This window comes from Pteropus medius, unplaced genomic scaffold, assembly GCF_902729225.1.
Source record: "Pteropus medius unplaced genomic scaffold, Ma_sr-lr_union100, whole genome shotgun sequence".
Taxonomy (NCBI): domain Eukaryota; kingdom Metazoa; phylum Chordata; class Mammalia; order Chiroptera; family Pteropodidae; genus Pteropus; species Pteropus medius.
In genome coordinates this window covers 52,287,386-52,307,112 of record NW_024344378.1, presented here as the reverse complement: position 1 = coordinate 52,307,112, position 19,727 = coordinate 52,287,386, and the positions used below count along the sequence as shown (strand labels likewise).

General features: G+C 50.1%; 1 protein-coding gene across 12 annotated transcripts in view; it reads right to left on the bottom strand.

Annotated features, from left to right (window-relative positions):
* The window catches only part of TSPAN14 (tetraspanin 14), a 60,240-nt gene extending 41,581 nt beyond the window's left edge, over positions 1–18,659 (bottom strand). The window contains exons 1-3 of one of the 12 annotated variants that reach the window (XM_039872245.1): positions 18,507–18,659; positions 18,050–18,175; positions 14,768–14,905 (exon numbers count right to left, since the gene is read on the bottom strand). In XM_039872245.1, the coding sequence (XP_039728179.1) occupies positions 14,768–14,773 (6 nt within the window). In that variant the 5' untranslated portion in view covers positions 14,774–14,905; positions 18,050–18,175; positions 18,507–18,659. Of the gene's footprint in view, positions 1–1,142; positions 1,182–1,996; positions 2,084–13,430; positions 13,603–13,657; positions 13,931–14,000; positions 14,146–14,767; positions 14,906–18,049; positions 18,176–18,506 lie in introns of those variants that run through there. The other 11 variants (XM_039872250.1, XM_039872241.1, XM_039872240.1 and 8 more) reach the window with 11 other exon arrangements.
* Between the last annotated feature and the right edge of the window lie 1,068 nt (positions 18,660–19,727).

Genomic DNA, 19,727 nt, shown 5'->3' with positions numbered 1-19,727 from the left:
AGCTGAGCAGGGGAACCCAGGGTTCTCTAGCCCACCAGCACTGTCTCCCCCAGGCCTAGAGGTGCAGGTTCTTCCCCACCAGCCCCCACCTACTTCCATCAGAATACAGGGCGTGGGCAAGTGATCCTAGCGAAATCAAGAGAGGCATCTCAAACTTTTCTCCACTACAAAAGTACTACAAAAAAATAAACTTACAGTCCCCCTTCTGGACTATTTCTTTGAACTTCAGTATATACCAAAACATCTTTATGTAGAATGCTTTTTTCCTACAAAAAGCAAGCAATTGTGAATCTGTCATCCAGCTGGAAAGGACTGGGCGGGGCAAGTGGCAGCAGATGGCCAGGAGAGGCTCTGCAAGCCCTTTCACAAAGGAGGGCTCCAATTACCCCTCTGCTCTGTGCCCCAAAGATGACCTCGCCAGCAGGCTCGGAGGAGGTGCCTGCGGCTGCCAGCAAAGACAGCTTTCCCAGTCCCCAGACCCACCCGAGACACCCGAGACACCCGAGACACCCCCAGTGCCCAAGGACACCTGCATCCCAGAGGGCCCCCGGGGCCAGGCCTGCCAGACCTGGTTAAGGTTGAGGAAACTCAGGAAGAGAAGAGGGTGAAGACTGCAAAACCACAACACACAAGAACGTGTGAGAGGGAGTTGCAGGGTGGGTGGAGTGGGGGAGGTGTCTGAGCCAGGGCTTCTAAAACTTGAAAGTGCATGCAAATCATCTGGGAATCTTGTTAAAATGTAGATTCTGATTCAGCAGGTGTGGGGTGAGACACCCTCCCCACCCCAGATTCTGCACCTCAACGAGCTCCTCGGTGATGCAGTGCTGCCCGTGCCAGGCCTGTGGGCGTGCTTTGAACTGTGAGAATATAAGATGCCTGGGAGAAAAGCAACAACACTGAGGAAGGAAAACAACCATTAAGGCGAGTCAGAGGAGGCAAGCCCACCCATCTCCATCATGGGATGATGTACAGGGATGTATTCAGCTTTCTTGGAGGAATGCTTTAATTCTGGACTTTTTTCATTATTTTAGTGCATCCCACTGCATTCTCACAGGTTATTTTTATTCCTATTTCACAGCTGTGGAAGCCACAATAACCAAATTATTAGTGAAGCTGGACTCCCCGCCCTTTGGGTGTCTTACCAGACCACAGGCCTCCTGTGACATATGGCAGCAACACAGACCACAGCAGTGACACAGAGGCTGATCCTGGCCCAGCAGACAATGGGAGGAAAGCCACAGGCATGGGAGGCCCAGGGGATGGCCGCTGGGTGGAAAGACAGATAAAGGACTAGACACCCCCCTTGAAGAGGCACAAGTGAAAAGATGGTTTTGTCTCCTGGTATTTGTAACAAAATAGAGACAAAATTTAAACTGACGCCCCTCCCCACCCCAGGAGAAAAAGGAACATTTAAATACAAAGGGTTATCTCTTATTGTTTTGGGTTGTTTTTTCAACTTTAACAGCCTGATCTCACTTTCCAGGGAGATAAAATAAAGAGCTTTACTTCCTTCCCCCAGGTTCAATTTTACCAGAAAGGGAATGTGGCGTTTCCAAGGAAAAAGTGATTCCAAGGTTTGAGACAAAAAGATTTATCAGCGGGCTCCTGATGCCACAGCCAGACCCTGAGAACTGACAGTGTGCGTTAGAGTCAGGGTGAGCGGGGCTCCATGTGAAAACCACAAACATCTGTGGACCGTGGAGGTGATCACTGCCACCTCCAATCCCTCAAGAACCCATGGAAGAAATTCCCCCGAGGAGGGATGCCCTCAGTTAATCACACCTGATGGCATTTCTTCCAAAGAATATCCTGAGTTGGCAAGAGGAGTTCAGGCTAGTGACCAACCGTTTTGGAGTTAGATTCATAGAACTGAAAGAGTCACAGCTAAAAAGTTTCCAAAGTTCATCTAAGCAACTCTTCCATTTTCCAGAGACTCATGCCCACGGAAATGAACAGCCAAGGTCACCCAGAGATCAGCGGCAGAGTGGCGACTCACCCCCAGCCTTCTACTTCCGTGTGCTTTTCCGGAACAACGTGTTGCCTCAATCATGACCTTTCCCAACCTCGTTGGGGGCCAACTACCCTGAAAGCAGAATCGTATTTCAATGTATTTGACAATGCATTTTGCTGAGTCTCGTACTTTTTTGTACAACTTTTGATGAAATGAGGACACTCAACGGGGCCACCCTGTCCAGGGCTGGGACTTGCTTCCTAATTTGTGAGACTCGGCTAATGAGAGTCTGATAAGACAGCCAGGCTGATCTCACGATGCATGGGTTTTGAAAGGGCAGAATAAAACGCTAAACACAACAAAGCTGGGAGAGCTTCGAGTTCTCATACAAAACAATTCTCTGTTAAAGGCAAGTGACTATTACAGACTCTGGCTGCGGTGCAGAAAGCAAGGGATAGACCTATGGGTCGGGGCGGGCACACCTCCAGAAACGGATGCCAGAGAATGGTGCTCAGCTCCACCTGAAACCTTACACTTGAGCAAAATTGGCCGCCAGAGGGAAGCTCATTTTGCCCATCAAAAACTGGGAGAAAAGACATTCAGACGTGAAAGCGGAGGGGATAGTTCCTCCAAGTTGGAGAAAAATTCCCACAACCATACAGAGACCAAAATAAAAAGAAACTTTTCTCAACCACCCCTACCACTAAATGCTGACAACTCTTCCTATAGAGACTTCATGGAGAAGAACCAGGAAGTAAAGGAAAAGCATACTTTATGCCTAGGAGTGACTTTTTCTGCCAAAGACCCAAGAGACAAGTGCTCCCAAAAGTGCTTGTGCAGCTCACCCTCTCCCCATCTCTCTCTCTCTCCCCTCCCTTCTTTCTCCCCTCCCCCCACTCACTTCTACCTCTCTCTCACACACCCTCAGTGGTCATAAACAAGTGAGACCTCTCTCTCTGTCCCACAGTACATGTCACCGTCATTCTGATCCAATAAGAGGGCTAGACCCTCTCTAAACAAAGAGAAATCTTGACACCACTGGGAAGATGGGGTTACAGATGGGGGAACTGAGGGTGCGGTCAGGGGACTGCATGCCTTTGGCTCAGTGGAAAGATTCATGTCTCAAGGGCTTCCACTGGCGCTGTGAGACCGCTGCTTGCTGCCTGCTGCCTGCTGCCTGCTGCCTGAAATTCAAGAGCCTGGAGATGGCAGAACAAAGGGATATGGCTGTGGCTCAGGCGGCGGGGGAGGCGACAGGCCAGCCTGCCAGCAAGCAGGCTTTTCTGCAGCTGAGTGCTCGAGTGAGGAACAGGGAACACTGGGCCGAGCACTGAGGTACAAAGGAAAGTGGGGGCCTGCAAGGCTGACAACAACCCAGGCACACGCCTGGCCCCCACCCAAGGGCGCAGCTGGGCCGGAATTGCTCAGGCAGAACCCACTCCCAGAGGCAGTGGGCAGGTGGCTCACAAGAAAGACACAGGGCACTCCCGCTCCTTGTCCAGCTGCTCAGAACTCTTACCCAGGGGGTTCCAGACACAGCTTGGGGACATGAGCGGGGGAGATCTTGACAGAGGTACTCGCAAAGGGCAGGGCCCCTCCCCGGGCGATGGGGGGAGGCACTGAGAGAGGTCAAGGCCCAGGCTGGATAGCTCACCCAGCCTCAGAAAACACATGAGGGACTTGGGAGTGGCTAAGACCTGTCCACCAAATGACTCTGATTAAGCATAATGGGTTCCTGCTGCCAGCAACAATAGCAACACTGGCCACCCGCTCTCCACCTCCCCTCCCCCTAAAAAGATCCACAATGGGAGGCAGCAGGAAACCAGGGCAGAGCCCATGAATAGCTCCACTGTCAGTCCTCAGGCCCCACCTCCTCAGCCCCACAGGTCAGTCCTAGCTGCCACCCAGCCACAATAGAAACCTCTGTGCTGTGAAGGCCCCAAGCCCCACACAACAGAGCTGTGAGCATGGGAAGCTCTGGACTTCTCACAGGGCACCATGTAACAGCAGCAATGGTGGGAGAGACAAGGCAGTGACACAGGCCTCGAACCCAGTAGGTCAGGGTCATGTTGGCCACCTTTCCGTTTAGAGTGGCTCTGTGCCCATCACCCCTGAAATCTCCCTGCTTCTTGCCCTGCTCTGCCCAGATGTGGGGCAGCCACAGCCACACAGGGAAAGATTATGGTTGTCCCAGAGGCACACAGTGGCCACAAGGATGGGAAAACAGCCAGAGAGCCCCTAGGACTCCCCAGAGAATGCCAGCAGAGGGCTCCAACATTACGCCTTCTCTCACACACGGGCCTCCCTCGCCCAACCCATCTACCTATCTCAGGAAGAAAAACTCATCTGCCCTCACCCGCTGCTTCTGCTCTGAAAGGAAGCTGCCTGCTCAAAACAAAAAACCCATCCATTTATTTAGACCAGGTGCCTTCTTCACAGGCTTTTAAAATCACAAGGTGGCTGTCAGGCCCAAAGCAGCCTGAAGCAGCATGAAGTTGGGGCTGCAGAGAAGGCAGGAGATGGGGGAATCCCAGAGCGGACAGGAGACCTGACCGTCACATCAAGCCCTGAAACTGAGGGAGAATCTGCTCTACTAAAATCTGATTCCCAACTCCACCTTGTTTCTCGGCCATGACTCCCCTCATAACCTGCTCAAGTCCTGCAAACTCCCGCAGCCGCTCAAACTTGTGTAATGAGAAGCTTCCCCTCATCTCATACCGTATCACACTCTGGCTGCTTCTTCACTCTCATATGACACTTTTGGGTAGAAAGGTTTCATGGCCCACAGGGCACAGCCAAGGGCTGCAAACAACAGGTGCCACGGAGACTGGCTGACCTGAGTTGAAACAAAGACAGACTACAGTGGGAACCAGCACACCAGCACCCTACTGCAGTCCCCCCAGCTCTAGGCTCCAACTGCAGAAATACAAGATCACACCAAAAGAAAACTCAAAAAACTTTCATTCTCCTTCTTGTAATCAAAACTGTGTACTTCTTTTCCTGTTAGCACCTAATGCCTGGACTCCTGGTCTAGCCATTTCTATGGAGATATGAGCATATACAAAGCATTCCCAGAGCCTGGCCTGCACAAACAAAATACTGGAAGCAACCTCGATGTCCATCAGTGGGGGCTGATAAAGTGAATCATGCTTTACCATTCAGAGGACTAACATGCCGCTGTTCAAAAGAATGGCCTAAAATGTATGTGCTGAAATGGAGCAAACCCAAGATAAACTTTAGAGTAAAAATCAGAAGGGAAGAGCAGCGTAATTAGCATACCAGCACAGGAATAAACAAGTGTGGAGTATAGAGATGCTTGACTAGGCTCCCAACATGGGGTAATGGAGGCCCCAGGCGAGCAGAACTGAAGAGATTGGGGATGGAAATGTCAATTTTCACTGTATACTTTTATGTGTTTTGCATCATATATACATTTTGTTAAATAAAAAAGGTAAATTGACATTTAAAACCCCTAAAGTTTGTGGCTGGAGGCACCAAAACGTTTACATGTAGCTCTCTGCAGGCGGTTTCTGGTACCTCTCTAGAATGAGGAGCGGTTGTGGGAGGAGGGGAAAGGAGCGCCGGCCTCCAGAATAAAGACTTAGCTAGCTCCCCGCTCACCACTCCGCCCCAAGTCCCAAAATAGAAAGTTTTCCTACAAAGATCAAGAGCAGGTCCTGACAAAGGCAGAAAGGAAACCTGAAGTTATTCCACGTGGAGGACCATCTGACCTTGGGGGTATTACAGCCTCACCATGTAGCCTGGTCGACTCCATGGTGAGGCTGTAATACCCCCAAGTTCAGGCAGAGGAGGGAGGGTTCTGAACCACAGGCACCCCAGGCCTCAGCAGGGACCCTCCTCAGGACCCTCCCTAGTCATGAGAGAGGCTCAAGGTCCTAGTGTTATAAACCCACCCCAATTTTAGCAGCTAAAGAAATCTATTTCAACAGATTTCTAGGCCTGGCCCAATTCCAAGGACAGGCTAAAAACAGTTTCTCAAAAATTCCAGCTCAAAACCCCAATCCCTTAACCACTAAACTCCATGTACCTTTCAGGAAATGGAAACTGCAATATACAGTTGTGAGATGGATTTGTATATTTATTCCTTACTAAAAGGATACATGTACGTTTTTGAAAAGCTTCCTTTAATTGACACATCAATAAATACTCTGCACTAGAAAAGCACTGATGTATTTCCTCCAAGTGATTTTCCCTCTAAGGAACAATAAAATAACCATCCCCAATCACTCCTGCTTCTCAGGGGCATGACACATGTCTATGAGAACCAGGACTGGTCAGACCACTTGGGCTAGACCATTTGGGGAAAAAGGAGTGGTTCATGAATGGAGCTCTTTCTACCTAGTGGAACTTCCCTGCCTCACCTCCAGGTCACCACAGCAGGCACTAAGAACTCCTAATGACCTCAAGCTCACAGATGGCCAAGGCCACAAAGAAAGAAGACTCCAAAGAAGGAAGGTGTACGTTTGGCTCTCTTATCTCATAAGATGCTTTCTTAAGAAGCTGCAAAATTAAGAAGCACAAATGAGATTTCGCAACAAGTAGAATTTTTTCACGCTGGCACCTGGAGCCCTCATACCTCAGCTGCTGGGAACAAGTTCCTGTGTCCTCATAAGCCAGGTCCACTCCAGCACAAAGCCCTCAGCAGCTGTTGCCTAGAATTCTACAACCCTCATCAGACCAAGACCAGTCCTTTTCTGACTGTCTTCCTGCAAGAGTGGGCAGGAAGGCACTGATCCTCGACACACCAAATCCTGTGATACCTCAGGTGGCGCCTGCCCCACAAGCTCATCTATCTGTCTTCCCACAGAGAGAACTTCAGGACTGGCCCAACCCACCCCTATATCTGGGTACGTACCACTCCCTCCTCCTTGCTCTCTCGGGAACGTATACCCCACCACTACCACCAACTTATTTGTTGACATGTCCCCGCAAAACTTATCCGTGTTTATACCATTACTGTATTTCACAGGAAGCAGCTAGGACAACAGCAGACAATGACTGTGAGGGGCAGGATGGCCATCCAGAGCTGGCTTCTGTCACTTCTGTCACCCTTGCAGAAGTGGAAGCCAGTGAAATCTTCAGGAAAGGGGGAAGGCTCCCACCCACAGCCAAGAGGCTTTCTTCACATGCCCTTCTTTCTCACAACGGCAGGTAACCTGGTTCCTAAAAAGCTGGCTGTTGAGACAGGAGCAGGAGACACACCACACAGGGCCACCTGTGCAAGTCTGGCCAAGGAGAAAGCAGAGGCAGAGAGGGAACCAGGAGGAGCCTCAGGCATGCAGGCAGAGGAAATCGGTTGACTGGTGCAGGGATTGGAAGTCCTCAGACAAGGGAAGGAAGGGGAAGGGGGACCCGGGCAGAAGGCTTCTATAGTGCACAGTCTAGGCAGGGGAAGGAGATCCCCCACAGCACCTCCCTGGGCCCAGCTCAAATAAGACAATGAATTCCCAGGTGTGGGAGAGGGAGAGATCCATAAAGTTGTCAGACTGGTTCACCCAGAATATGGAAAGCAGGAAATACGAGGTACAGAGACCAAGGAAAGAGGATCAAGCAAGGAGGGTTTTCCAGAGTCAAGTGGCTATGCTCTGGCACCAAACAGATCTGGCAAAGGGAGCCAGCACTGGTGGGCCACAGGGAACCAAGACTCCAGGTCCACACTAATTCCTGGGTGCAGAGGGGCAGTCCAACCAGCAAAGTGAGGGAGCCAAGGAACAAAGAGCCAGAAAATGCTGAAAAGAAAAGGATTAAAATTTCCAGAAACAAGGGAGTGATGCCCACAAGGAGGGACACCACTCAAGTGTGAGTAGTGATGAGCTCGGGCCAGTGCAAGCATCATGGGCAAGACTGAAGCTGAAGCTAGCCTCCAAATACTGACAGTCTCTCCTTGACCAAACTTTAGTCGGGCTCCCCTGAGCCCTCTGCTCTACTAGGCCTGACCTTGGGCCTCCATCTGTCCTTGTGGAGTCCAGTTCTTAGCGAGAATCCTGCTAAGTCTGTTTAGCCAGGATCCCCCATCCTCCATTTCGTTCACCCTCCTTATCTGACCAAATTTCTCATCCTCCTAAAGCAATATCCCCTAGGTAATATCTGGTCACCCTAGCCTGCCTATTAGGTTAAATAGGCAAGAATCCTGTTGGGTCAGTTAGCAAAGAATTATACTCTCTGAAATTTCAATCCAACAAGCCACCCCGCCATGCTCCTTAGCTATAAATTTCCACTTTTCCATGTTGTATTTGGGGTTGAGCACCATCTCTCTCCTCGACTGCAGAACCCCACTGTAGTAGTCCTTATTAACTACCACAAAAGTCCTGAATAAAGTCTGCCTTGCCATTTTAACAAGTATCAGAATAACTATTTTTCTTTAATAATACAGAGCTCCAAGTCTTCCTGGACCCCTCACCCAGAGTGTGAGAACTACTTGGTCTGGGGCAGGGCCGGGCTGGGGCTGGGCTGGGGCTGGCCTCCCCTACCACGTCCCAGGAACAGACCCTGTCTACCTGGCTAAAGGGTGAAGGGCTGAAACCAGACAACCAGTCCACAGGCTAGCCAGACATTAGGGAGGTGACCTGGAGAGGAAACGGTCTCTTCACAGCAATGTTCATTCATTTAGTGGGCAACCAGAGAGCCTCTCCTTGGAGTAGCTGGGAGACAGAAGGAGGAGGGTCCTGGGCACAGCTCAGTGGGTGCTCCAGGTTGGGGATCAAAATACTTCTGCTAATTAAAGTCATACCATGGCCTAAACTGCAGCAGTGGGTGTGTGGGGCCCAGGTGTCCCTCCCTTAAAGGCCTAAATCTAAAGCTAAGTGGCCTCATTCCTTATTTCCACCTGCTACTTTCCAATTAAGCCCAGGTTTCCTGAAGTACCATGTCTCCTGGGATATGCTGCTGCCCTCAGCTCTCCTAGGCTTACCACTCAGACCCCAGGCAGTAGATAAAAGAGATTCAGGGCACAGTCTTTAATTCCAGTTGAGGAATTCTGTGAGGACCCCTTTCTTGAGTGGTAGGACTAGGAATTCTTAAAATCCCTTTTTTTTTTTCCAGATGTTCTCTGGGCCCTGCAGAGTAGGTTAGCACAGGCCCAGAAGCTGGTACACATGGTCAGGGCTTACCCAGAAATGAGGTTCACCAAACCTTTCCTCAAGCCCACCCCTGCCTCACTCTTTGTCCTGGCCCACCCCTCTCCAAACCTCACCCAAGCAAGAAAGGCCAACCTCAACTCTCCCAAATTCCAGGGACACACAGAGTCTGAGGCAGCAGCACCAGGAGCTCACCTCTTATCCAGCATCCCTGAGGCCACTTTAGAGCCAGTTGTCATGGCTCTCAGCCACACAGCACAGGCTGAGAGAGCCCGAGAAGGGAGGAGCAGGTCCCTCCAGCTATCTAGCTTATGGACACCAAAGCTCTTCCTTGGCTGCTCAGAGAGGGAGGCAGAAAAGTGAAGAGTTTTAACTCCAGCCCACCCAGGCCCACTTAAGTTCAGATTACCAGGCCTACTGCCTCTAAGAGAAAAATCATAGCACCACCCCACCTTGCCCAGCCCCAACCCCACCAAGCCCAAGAGTAAAGGAAGTGAGGTTCCCAGCACTTTTCTGAGAGCTGTCAGCCTGACAGCAGCAGTCACTATGACAGCAGCAGTCACTAACCAGAGTGTCAGGTCTAACTCAGGGGCCCCTGATTCTGCTTCTCAAACCTGAAGTGTGTACTTCTGCTTCACAGTAACCCCAATGAGAGGCAGGAAAGGCAGAGTCTTCTCACTGAGAAAACTAAGTCCAGCAGGAAAAATAAAAATCAAAGACTTGTCTAGGTCACTCAGCTAGAAAGCAGACACAATTCGAAAGCTGGCTTCATCGCTGACTCCTCTATGAGCTGGACGGTGTTAATCTTCACATGTAATTGGCCAAGGCACTGAACACTTCTCACCAGCCAGGCCCTGTTCTGTTCCAATACAGCAACCTGCCCTATCTGAACCAAAAAAAAAAAAAAAAAAAAAAATCCTGTAAAAGGAGAAAATGGGTGTGGAGACGTTATGAATACCCAACACGGATTTATCGGAGAAGATACTGGTATAATAGAAGCCAAGACAAATCGGCAATGCTGGTATTAACCTAGACCAAAGATACTCAAAGCACTGGCTACACAGTCCCCTGGGGACCCTGATGACCAGCCGAGAGTGGAACCACTACTGTAGACCACCATCGCCTCTCCCTCTATTCTAGATGGCAAAACAGAAGAGGGAGCGAACTATGACTAAGGATAGTGAGTTAACCACAATGCAGAAGAACCTGAGGTCTCACCACCTCCACCAGTGTTTCCTGGCCCTGCTGGATATCCCCAGAAACCAAGCAGGTGACAAAGCACAAAAGCAAGGTCCATAGTGTGGCCAGTTCTTTAACATCCTGCAAGGGTGGTAAAAGTAGAAAATGCAATTACAAAGGGGTTCCACCCCCTTCTACAGGCCCAGCCCCATGCTCAAGCCTGTTCTCCATGTGATTCCATCCTTTAGGAACCTCACCACCTCTCCTTCCCACAACCCTATGCCCAGAGTCCCAGAAGTGGAAGGGGAAGGGCAAGGCCTATAGGGGTGCCTCTACCTGCTCCTGCTCCTAGAAAAAGTGGCTGTCCCAACTGGCCACATACAGATAGCCCATGGGGAAGTCCAAGGGCTAATGTGCCAAGGCAGTGAGGAGAGGCGGAGCCTGCTTCCCTTCCCATGGGTATTAATATTCCTCTTTAAAGCCACCAGGAAACAGGGATTATCATCCCAGTTCACAGCCACAAGCACCAGGCTAGGAGCTGAACATGAGTCCCTAGCCTGGGACTCACCATTAGTCCTTGGGCCCACGAATGAATGAATGAATAAATGAATGAGTAAAAGAAGGCCCAAGGAACTCAAATAAATTGCCCAGGGTCACAGAGGTAAACTGCCTCTGCACGCCACCTCTTATTACCCTAACATGCATTCTTGTTCACCATACCTCTGCCTTTCAAATGTGGCACTTCAATGTATCTTTAACCTAAATAACATTTCTTTGGTTAATTTGTGACCAATGTTCGTGGTGACACAGAAACACATAACACCTGAAACCTTGGGAAGAAGTCACAGAAGAAGGCAGGGTAGCAGGCAGGTGGCAGGCACTCATGCTGTTCTGATATTTGGGGATTGCAGGGCTGGATCACTGCAGTTCAGGGCTCTGCCCCCTGTCCCCAGCTGCAGGCAATGACTCACTCCCCAATCTTCTGTACACGGCAATACAGGTCTACCCCTTCCCTGGCCTTAGGGAGACAAAAGCTCCATCACCAATCAGGAGGGGTTCAGGGGCACCTGCTATGTGCCCAGACAGATGAGATCCTTTCAGAAGCAGGGGATATAAGGGCACCTGTACTGAAGGACTTACTAGTTCCACTGTGGGCCAGGCTTATTCAGTACATTGATCAACTTTAATCACTTCTGAGAAAAAGGCATTATCTAGATTAGAAATGAGGAAACCCGGCTCACATTGAGATTTGCTTTAGGCAAGTTAATGTGACCTCTCTAGGCCACAGTTGCCTCATCTGTAAAATGGGATGTTCACATTATTTACCATACTCTATCGTTTCAGGGATTAAATGAGCAAATACAAGTAAAGTTTCTGGGATAGTGTGCTTGGTGTAAGTCTCAACAAATAGTAAGTCTCAACAAACTATCATTATATGCGAAACCTTCCCCAAATTGCTGTAAACTTATCCATAACCTCCAGGAGATTTTAAATTTAGCAAAGTTTTCCCAAGAATGACACAAAGGTACTTTGTAGGCACTGCCAAACTGAATTCTTTCTTTTCTAGTTGAAGTTAAACAAGTAAAAAGTCAAATCTCTGAGCACCCAGTGGCCTAGAGGCCTCAAGAAATGTTTCCAGAACCTGGAGCTTCCAGAACTCCCTGCTCCCCAGCCTCCATGGGAACTTCTTTACTACCATGACCTGCAGGGCAGCCCCCGCCCCATACACACACACTGAGCATGAGCTTTGTCCTCCCACTCCCAACCACAGGAAGTGAGGCACCCTCACCTGTTCTGAGATTAACACTTGCCCAGCTGGTAAAGGAGGAACTTCCCTGGGCAGCCAACCCTTCTGTGGCCCCCTATTCTTCATGCCCTTTCTTCCAAGAGGCTGCCACAAAACTTCGGAAGCGCCAGTGGGCTTGAACTCCTATTTACCGGAATGCTGCTGTGAAGCTGAGCTCAAGCTCAGATCAATAAACACTATGAGCATCTACTACATATCCAGCCTGGGCTCTAAAACCACAGAGCTTACAGACAGCTAAGGAGTTGTGAGCCTGGACTAGTGCATGCTGTTGCACCTGACACGCTGGCACCCCAGACTCTCAACCATGCTTTGTTAAATGAATTGAAGATCACATTTGGTGGCCAAGCAGTGGAATTCAAAGATGTAGGGATGGAGAAATTAATTTCTCCAACTGAAGGTGGGGTGCAACAAAGGATGAGGCAATGAGAGGGAAAACCCCTCTGGTAGCCTGGGCTTCCAAGGCCTACCTCCCAGACATTATGGATCCTACAGATTGGAGAAAGCTTGGAGACAGCTGAGAGAGGAGCCAGAAAGGGATATCGGGCCATGATATAAGGAGTATGGGCTTCATTCTGGGGGTCCAGAGCCCAGGAGGATCCCAGAAGAAAGGATCTCTTACCTGGTCCTTCCAAGGGGCTGGATGACTACAGAGGGGATGTAGGGGTGCTGGGGCTGCTCTGATGGCCTAGGCCCCAGGTTTTCCTTCACAAATAGGAAAGGGTGGCCCAAGCCAAACACTGGTAAGGCATTAAGTTCCCCTACTTTGAGGTCATGGGATAGGGGGAAGACTACTATTAAGGATTTGGCAGGCAGCGCCACCCACTCCTATCAGCCCAAGGGTGACCCCCATCTCAGAAGGAAGGAAGACCCTAGAGAACTGAGCGCAGGAGAGAGCGCGCACCTGTAGAGGCTCTGATGCAATGCCCTGCATTCACGGCCCCGGATGACTTGATGCCAGCAGACCCCAGCGCCCAGGGACAGGCGACAGCCAACAGCCAGACCAGTACCAGGGCCCACAACTCTCCCCAAACTCGCCCTCGCCCCCAGCACGGACCGCTTCTACATAGAGATCAACTTCACTTCCCCAGATACGTGTCCCAAGGCCCCAGCAGTCCCTACACACACACACCACACACACACACACACACACACACACACACACACACACTGCACACACACTCCTACCCACCAGCACCACCACCTCTCCCCAGCAGGAGCAGCAGCCCGGGAGAAGTCAACTCCGTAGCCACAGACCCAACTCGACCGAAGCTCCAGTTAGGTCAGGAGTCGGACTATGCTCCCAAGCACAATCCCCAACAATCAACGCAGGGAAGCTAGGTCACTGTCTACTCAAACTCGGGCTGCCCAAACCCTTGCAAGGCAAAGTGGGACTCACGGCAGGGGTGGGGGCCTTGGAGCACATCCACGACGGAGCGGGTGAGGGGAGGGGAGGGGACTGCCCTCCCAGGTCCGCGCCACCCTCCACCTCTGGCCGGAGCTTAGTGCGGCCAAGGGTCCATGACGGAGCCAAAAGGAGTACCCATCCCAGGGCTCACCGCTGGGGACACGCGGCAGAGCCCCGCGCCGCGGCGGTCCAGCCCCGCCCTCCGCTAGAACTCTCACCCCTGCCGGGCTCCGGCGCGCACCCGTCTGGGGACGCGGAACAGGCGAGGGCTACAGAGTCCCAAGTGCCAGCCGGGTGGTCTGCTGCGGCTCTCGCTCCGAGTTACGCTCAGCCGGGTCCCGGCCGAGGCCTCCAGTCCCTCGCGGGTGATCTGGGCGAACAAAGCCAACGCCGCCCGCAGGGTCGCCCAGGGGCAGGGACGAGGGAGCCTGAGGGGACGAGCACCGACCTGGGGAGCAGTCTTCGTCCCCAGAGGGCGCTCTGGGGGGAGGGGGGTGTCGGCCTCAGACAATGAGAGGGGCAGGGCCCAACGCTCCAGTAGGGGCTGGGCGCGCTACTCACCAGGGCGCGGCGGCGAAGGCGGCGGCGGCGGCGGCAGAGGCGCGGCCCTGCTCAGCCGAGGAAGTTAGAGCAAGTTCGGCAACGCCGGGCAGGAGGGGGCGACTCCGGCCGTCCGAGTGGTGGGGGCGGGGAGCGGAGGGGCGGGACCGGGGGCGCGGCGCCGGGCGGTGGCCGAGAAAGGGGCGCCACTTCCCTGCGCCGCCCAGTGCGACCCGCGCGCCAGGGCCCGCCCCAGCCCCGCCCCCCGCCGGCTTGTCCCGCCCCCAGCCCACGCGGCGGCAAAGGCGGCGGGGCCTGTCCCCGGCCCGCCCCTCTGTCCTGCTTGGGGCGGTGCTGGAGGCGGGGGCGGCCCGGGTCCTCCCCCTCCGTGGGTACGCGGCACAGGCCTTACCCCGGCCGGGGCTGAGCCCTCGTGGCCACCGCGAGCGAGCGCTCGGCCGAGACGTGCTGCACCAGCGCCGCGCCGGCCTCGCCTCCGTCCCGGCCGGACCCGAGCCTTGGGAGAAGCATGATTTGTGGGAGCCTAGGGGAGGCCACACCTCAAGAATACGGGGGTGACCGGTTAGAGGTGGGCTGTATTGAAAATAGGTGGCGTCCTGCCGGGGCTTGGGAGGCTAGGGCTGGGGATTAGCTTCAAGAGAAAGGTAGTAAATTAACATTTTTTAAAAAATTTCTTTGCAAACTGGGCGGTAAAGACTCGCCCCTGTGGGCCTCGGTGCTAAAAATATCTAGTTTCTTTGAATCTCCTGCTGAGATTTGTTCTTCACCTTCATCCTGAGGCGATGGCTGGGAAGATTCTTTAGGCTGAAGGAGGAGATTCCAGGAACAGTCTGGTGGAGGGGTACTCACACTGCTGGCTGGGTTCTGGTTTAAAAGACTGATCTCTGCGGTTTCAGCCCACCTGTCTGTAAAATGAGACACAGGAACACTACTGATTCTTAAATCATTCAGGGGGAGGTGGATTGCTCTGTTGGGCAATAGGAAATACAGATTTATTAAAACTGGGCCAAGAAACTGGTTGCACCACCATATTCAAGTACAAGCAACCAGCAGGTTAAGTCCATTGTAAGGAGAAGGTCTGAAAAAGAGACTGTTCAGTCCATTCCCAGTTTTTTGTTTGTTTGTTTGTTTGTTTGTTTTGAAGGGGCTGCAGCCCATTTGTGACACCCTAGGCAGCTCAGGGACTGCTTTGGGGAACCTGTCCATTCACTCACTTCAGCAGATAGTATTAGGTTGAGTGCCTGATCTGTGCCAGGTCTGTTTTGATGCTGGGAGATACAGCAATGAACAAGAAAGCTGAGGCCTCTTGCTCCATAAAACTTATCGTTAGTTGAGACAAATAGTTGCAAATTAAAGAAAATGCTGGGACAAAAATGAGGGTGTAGGAGAGAGAATAAGAGCTACTTGATAGAGTCATCAGGGAAAGCGTCTTTGAGGAAGTGATATTGAAATTGAAGTCAAAAGAATGAGGAGATAGCCTTGGAAAAAGCTGGACAGAGACATTTCAGGTCATGAGTAGTATATGCTGAGGCCCTGATAAGGTAAGCTTTAGATGTGTCAAGGTGCTGAAAAAAAAAAATCAGTGTGGCTAGAGTAGCACACACACTGCTCTCCCCGCCCCCCCGCCAGAAAAGAACCAGGATGAAGTGGGGAGGTAGGCAGAGACCAGGACATACAAGACTGTGTCAGTGAATGGAGACTTTTTAATAAACCACTGAAGGGTTTTATGCAGAAGACAAACATGTTCTGATTTACTGCTGTGTAAAGAATAAATTGGGTGGGTGGCAGGCAAAAATAAAAGCAGAGAGACAATTAGACTGTTGTGGCAGTCCAGGCCAAAGATGATGGTGGTTTGGCCTAAAGTGGTGGCCACACTATGATGATTAGTTGAGAGATGCTATTTTGGACATGGACTTGACAGGACAGTTGATAGGATGAATGGGGGCAGGTGGGGTGGGGGGACGAGGGTAGGGTTGGGAAAACCACAGATAACTTTAAAGTTTCTGACAAGAGTAAATGAATGGACAGTGCCTCATTTATTGAATGAGATAGCCTGGAGGAAAGAGACTGCATCTCAGGGAGGAACATTAAGAATTCTGCCTTAGCTCTGTTGAGTTTGAAATGACTGTCAGAGATCCAATTCAACTGTCTAGTCACTGGGAGCTCAGAAGAGAGGCCAGGGCTGGATATGGGGCTTTTGGAGGCATCATTTTATACATAGTAAAAGGCCATGGGATCTGAGCAGATCAGCTATCGTGAGGAGGTGGATGCAGGAGAGGGTTTAAGAGGGACTGAAAGACAGAGGAGCCAGAGCAGGAAAGACACCCGAGAAAGAGAGGCTGGGGAGGCAAGAGGAGACCCAGGAGAGTGTTGTATCCGAGAGACTGAGAAAGGAAAGTGTTTCCAGAAAGGAGTGGTCAGCTGTGTTCAATGCTACTTAGAGATTAGATAAGATGAAGACAGGGAAGGATTCCTTGACTCTGGCAACATGAAAGTCATTGGTGAACATGATAAGGGCAGTGTCCCTGGAGTAGAGGGGAGGGAGCCAGGCCATGTTTGGAGAACTTGTCTAAGAGGAACTGGAAAGGGTCTAGAATGGGATGTGGAATCAGGAGGCTTTGGCAGAGATTGTTAGATGACCCTAATAACTATTCTCTCCCTTTTTCTTCAGCATAGAATTTCAAATTCTAGCTAGCTACATGGCTTCCCGGAATAAAAGCAAGTTTCTCAGACTCTTTTGCAGCTAAGTATGGTCATACGACTCATTTCCAACCAAAAGGGGAGCTAGCTTTAAAGGACAGTGGTGTGCTTTCCTCAGCCATTACTCTTCCCTGCTCACTGGAATATGTAAATATGTAGCTGGAGCTCAAGTGGCCATATTAGATTTTGAAGTAGAAACCATGTGTCGAGCATGTTAGCAGAATTAGTTAGACTAAATCTGGATTCCTGTTGTGTAGGGAGCCACCATACCTGCTCTGGGGTGGTACCTAACTCTTAACTTTGTATATGAGAAAAAGAAAGAAATTTCTGTCTTTTTTAATCCTCTGATTTCTGATGCTTGTAGCCATATCTAATTTTAATTTTTGTTAGAATTCGTTAAATATGGAATTTTTGTTAGATTTTGTTAAATATGGAAGTTACTAGAGCAGGTTTGCAGGGTGATAGGAATGATCCAGGAGAGAAGGCAAGAGTATTCTGAAGAAAAAGTGAAAGGAGAAGTGATATAGGCACAAATGGAGAGGACACCTGTGATAAAGAGGTACCTCTGCCATTATTAAGGAGGGAGATATAGAGGCAGAGAAGATGTTTCCAGCGAAGGTTAGGATTGGAAAGATGATCATTCATACCTGATGATTTCTGCTTACTCCTGGATGTGAAGGAGGTCATGAGCTTAGAAAAAGGAGGAAGGATAAGGGGAAGCCAATTTTGTGAACCATGGATTAGGTGAAGTTGGAGGTCCTGCCAGCCTGAGCTCCTTTTGAGAGACAGCTCCATTCTGGACCAGTTGGCCACACTGCCGCTGGCATGAAGAGGGTGTGGGAAATGCCCAGAAAGCCAGCATGGCCTCCACCCCACCCCCAATCAGGCCATACTTCACAGTCACTATGGCTACCAGTAGTCACTTACCTACCATTCCTAGCTGCAATATTAGATCCACTGCACTTCACCTGACCCATTTTTACAGCACAAAGAGGTAGGGAGGGGACTTCAGAGAGCATCAGGGATACTCAAAGCAGATCAGGCCCATTTTATTTTCCTTTATTAAAAAAAAAGTGAGATATGGACAGCCCCAACTCAAAAAGGCTGTACTGTAACCAGTGACTTAGTTTCCAGGCTAGCCTCTAGAACCATAATTGCCAAGAATATAGCTGAATTATATATAGTGCAGACTGCAAGCCTGAGGTGTCGATTATGGGAACAAAAAAGCAGTACAAGAAGTAGAGAAAGAAAGAAGCTGAGAATTTCTTTTTTTCTGGGTCTGGAGTTGGCTATAATAAAATTTTAAATGGAAGAGCTTGGCCTTTATCTTCTTCTGACTTCCTCCTTACCCCTTTGTCCTGGTCAGGTCCTAGATCTGTCCCGGTCTGGTCCCAGGGCTGCTTTTACTCATCCTGGGTTCCACTTTGCAGCACCTCTGTGTGTATACAGGCCACAGGTGGGTTTGGGAAAAACAGCTTGAAAAGAAGAGGGACATGGTGTTCATCTTCTTGATCTTGAGCAAAACACTTTACATCTCTGAGCCTAGTTGTCTTACCTATAAAGTCAAGACAATAGTAAAACCCACCTTATAGTAAGATTCTTACAAACTTATAGTAAGAATCAAATGAAATGACATTTATAAAACATCTTGTAAGCTGTAAGGAACTCTTATCTGGGAATGATGCCTTAATGAGACCAGACTACTAAGGATCTTCACACTAGTCAGACCATTTTAGTTGGAAATGAGAAAATGCCTCTCAAACTAGCTTAGGCCAAAGGAAGGGAGATTACTTTGAGGATACTCACGTCACTCACAAAATCAAAAGAAGAACTTCAGACCAGCATGACTCTAGAAGCTGGGGGCTGATCCTGCAGATTACCCAGACCAGGAGCCCCTCATTCTGTCTTTTAGTGCTCTGAGTTTTGCCGCATGTGGGAAATGTGACTGAATAACTCCCCCTTCAAGGTTGGTATGAAAAAATCCAAGGGAAAGACTAATTGATCTAGCTCTGGCCAGATGCCCACTCTTGGACCAATCACTGGTGGAGGAGAGAGGATTCCACAACTGAACCAGGTCTGAGTCACATGCCTATTCCTGTGTTTACTAGGGCAACATCTATGCCAAAGAAAAAAATGGGGCATAAAGGACCGACATGATAATTCCTGGCAAAGCCTTATATGGCTGGTATTCCTTAGGCCCTAAGCAATCACTGAAAGATTTTAGGCAGAACAGTAACATTGCTTTAGGAATGGACTGGAGGAAACAAGATTGGAGTAAAGAATAGTTAGGAAGGAAACTTGTAACGATTCAAGAAATTGAAAGAGGTGAACAGGTTCAAAAAACATTTAGAAGGTCGAACTGAGGAGTGACTAATTGGATAGGAAATTGAGAAATAAAGAGACATAATCTGGCTGCATAGACAGTGATGCTCTTCACTGAGAAAGAATCCAAGTGACCGTGTGTGTGTGTGTGTGTGTGTGTATTTGGTGAGGAGTGACAACTTGGACCTCTTCCATTTGAAGTGTCCCTAAACAGAGGAGGTAGGTCTAGTTTGCTGTTTGGAGTTCAAGAGAGACATCTAAGCAGAAGCTATAAGTTTGGGATTTGTGTTCAGCTTCTGTAACAGCAACCCCACTACATTGCTTTAGCCAAACAGGTTTTATTGCTGTTTTCTATTGTAGTTGAAAACTTCTGATGTAGGAAAAGTCTAAAGATAAAGTAAGCAGAGCAAGGCTGGTCAGCAGCTCCACAATATCATTCAGGCCCCCAGTCCATTATGTAGGCCTGCTTTGGCTCTCCTTACTGAGAAGCTTTCATCCTTAGAGTCAGCTTGTGGTAATTCAATGGCTGTTTCAGCTCCAGCTTCTCACCTGCATTCCAGATAGGCAGACAAAAGAGTTAAAAGGAAGGAGCTACACCTGTATTAGAAAGCAAAACTTGCCCAGAAATTCCCACAGACTGCTGCTCATGCCTCATTAATCAAATCTGGTCACCCGGCAAGCCTGAGCTCCAAGGGAGGCTGGGAA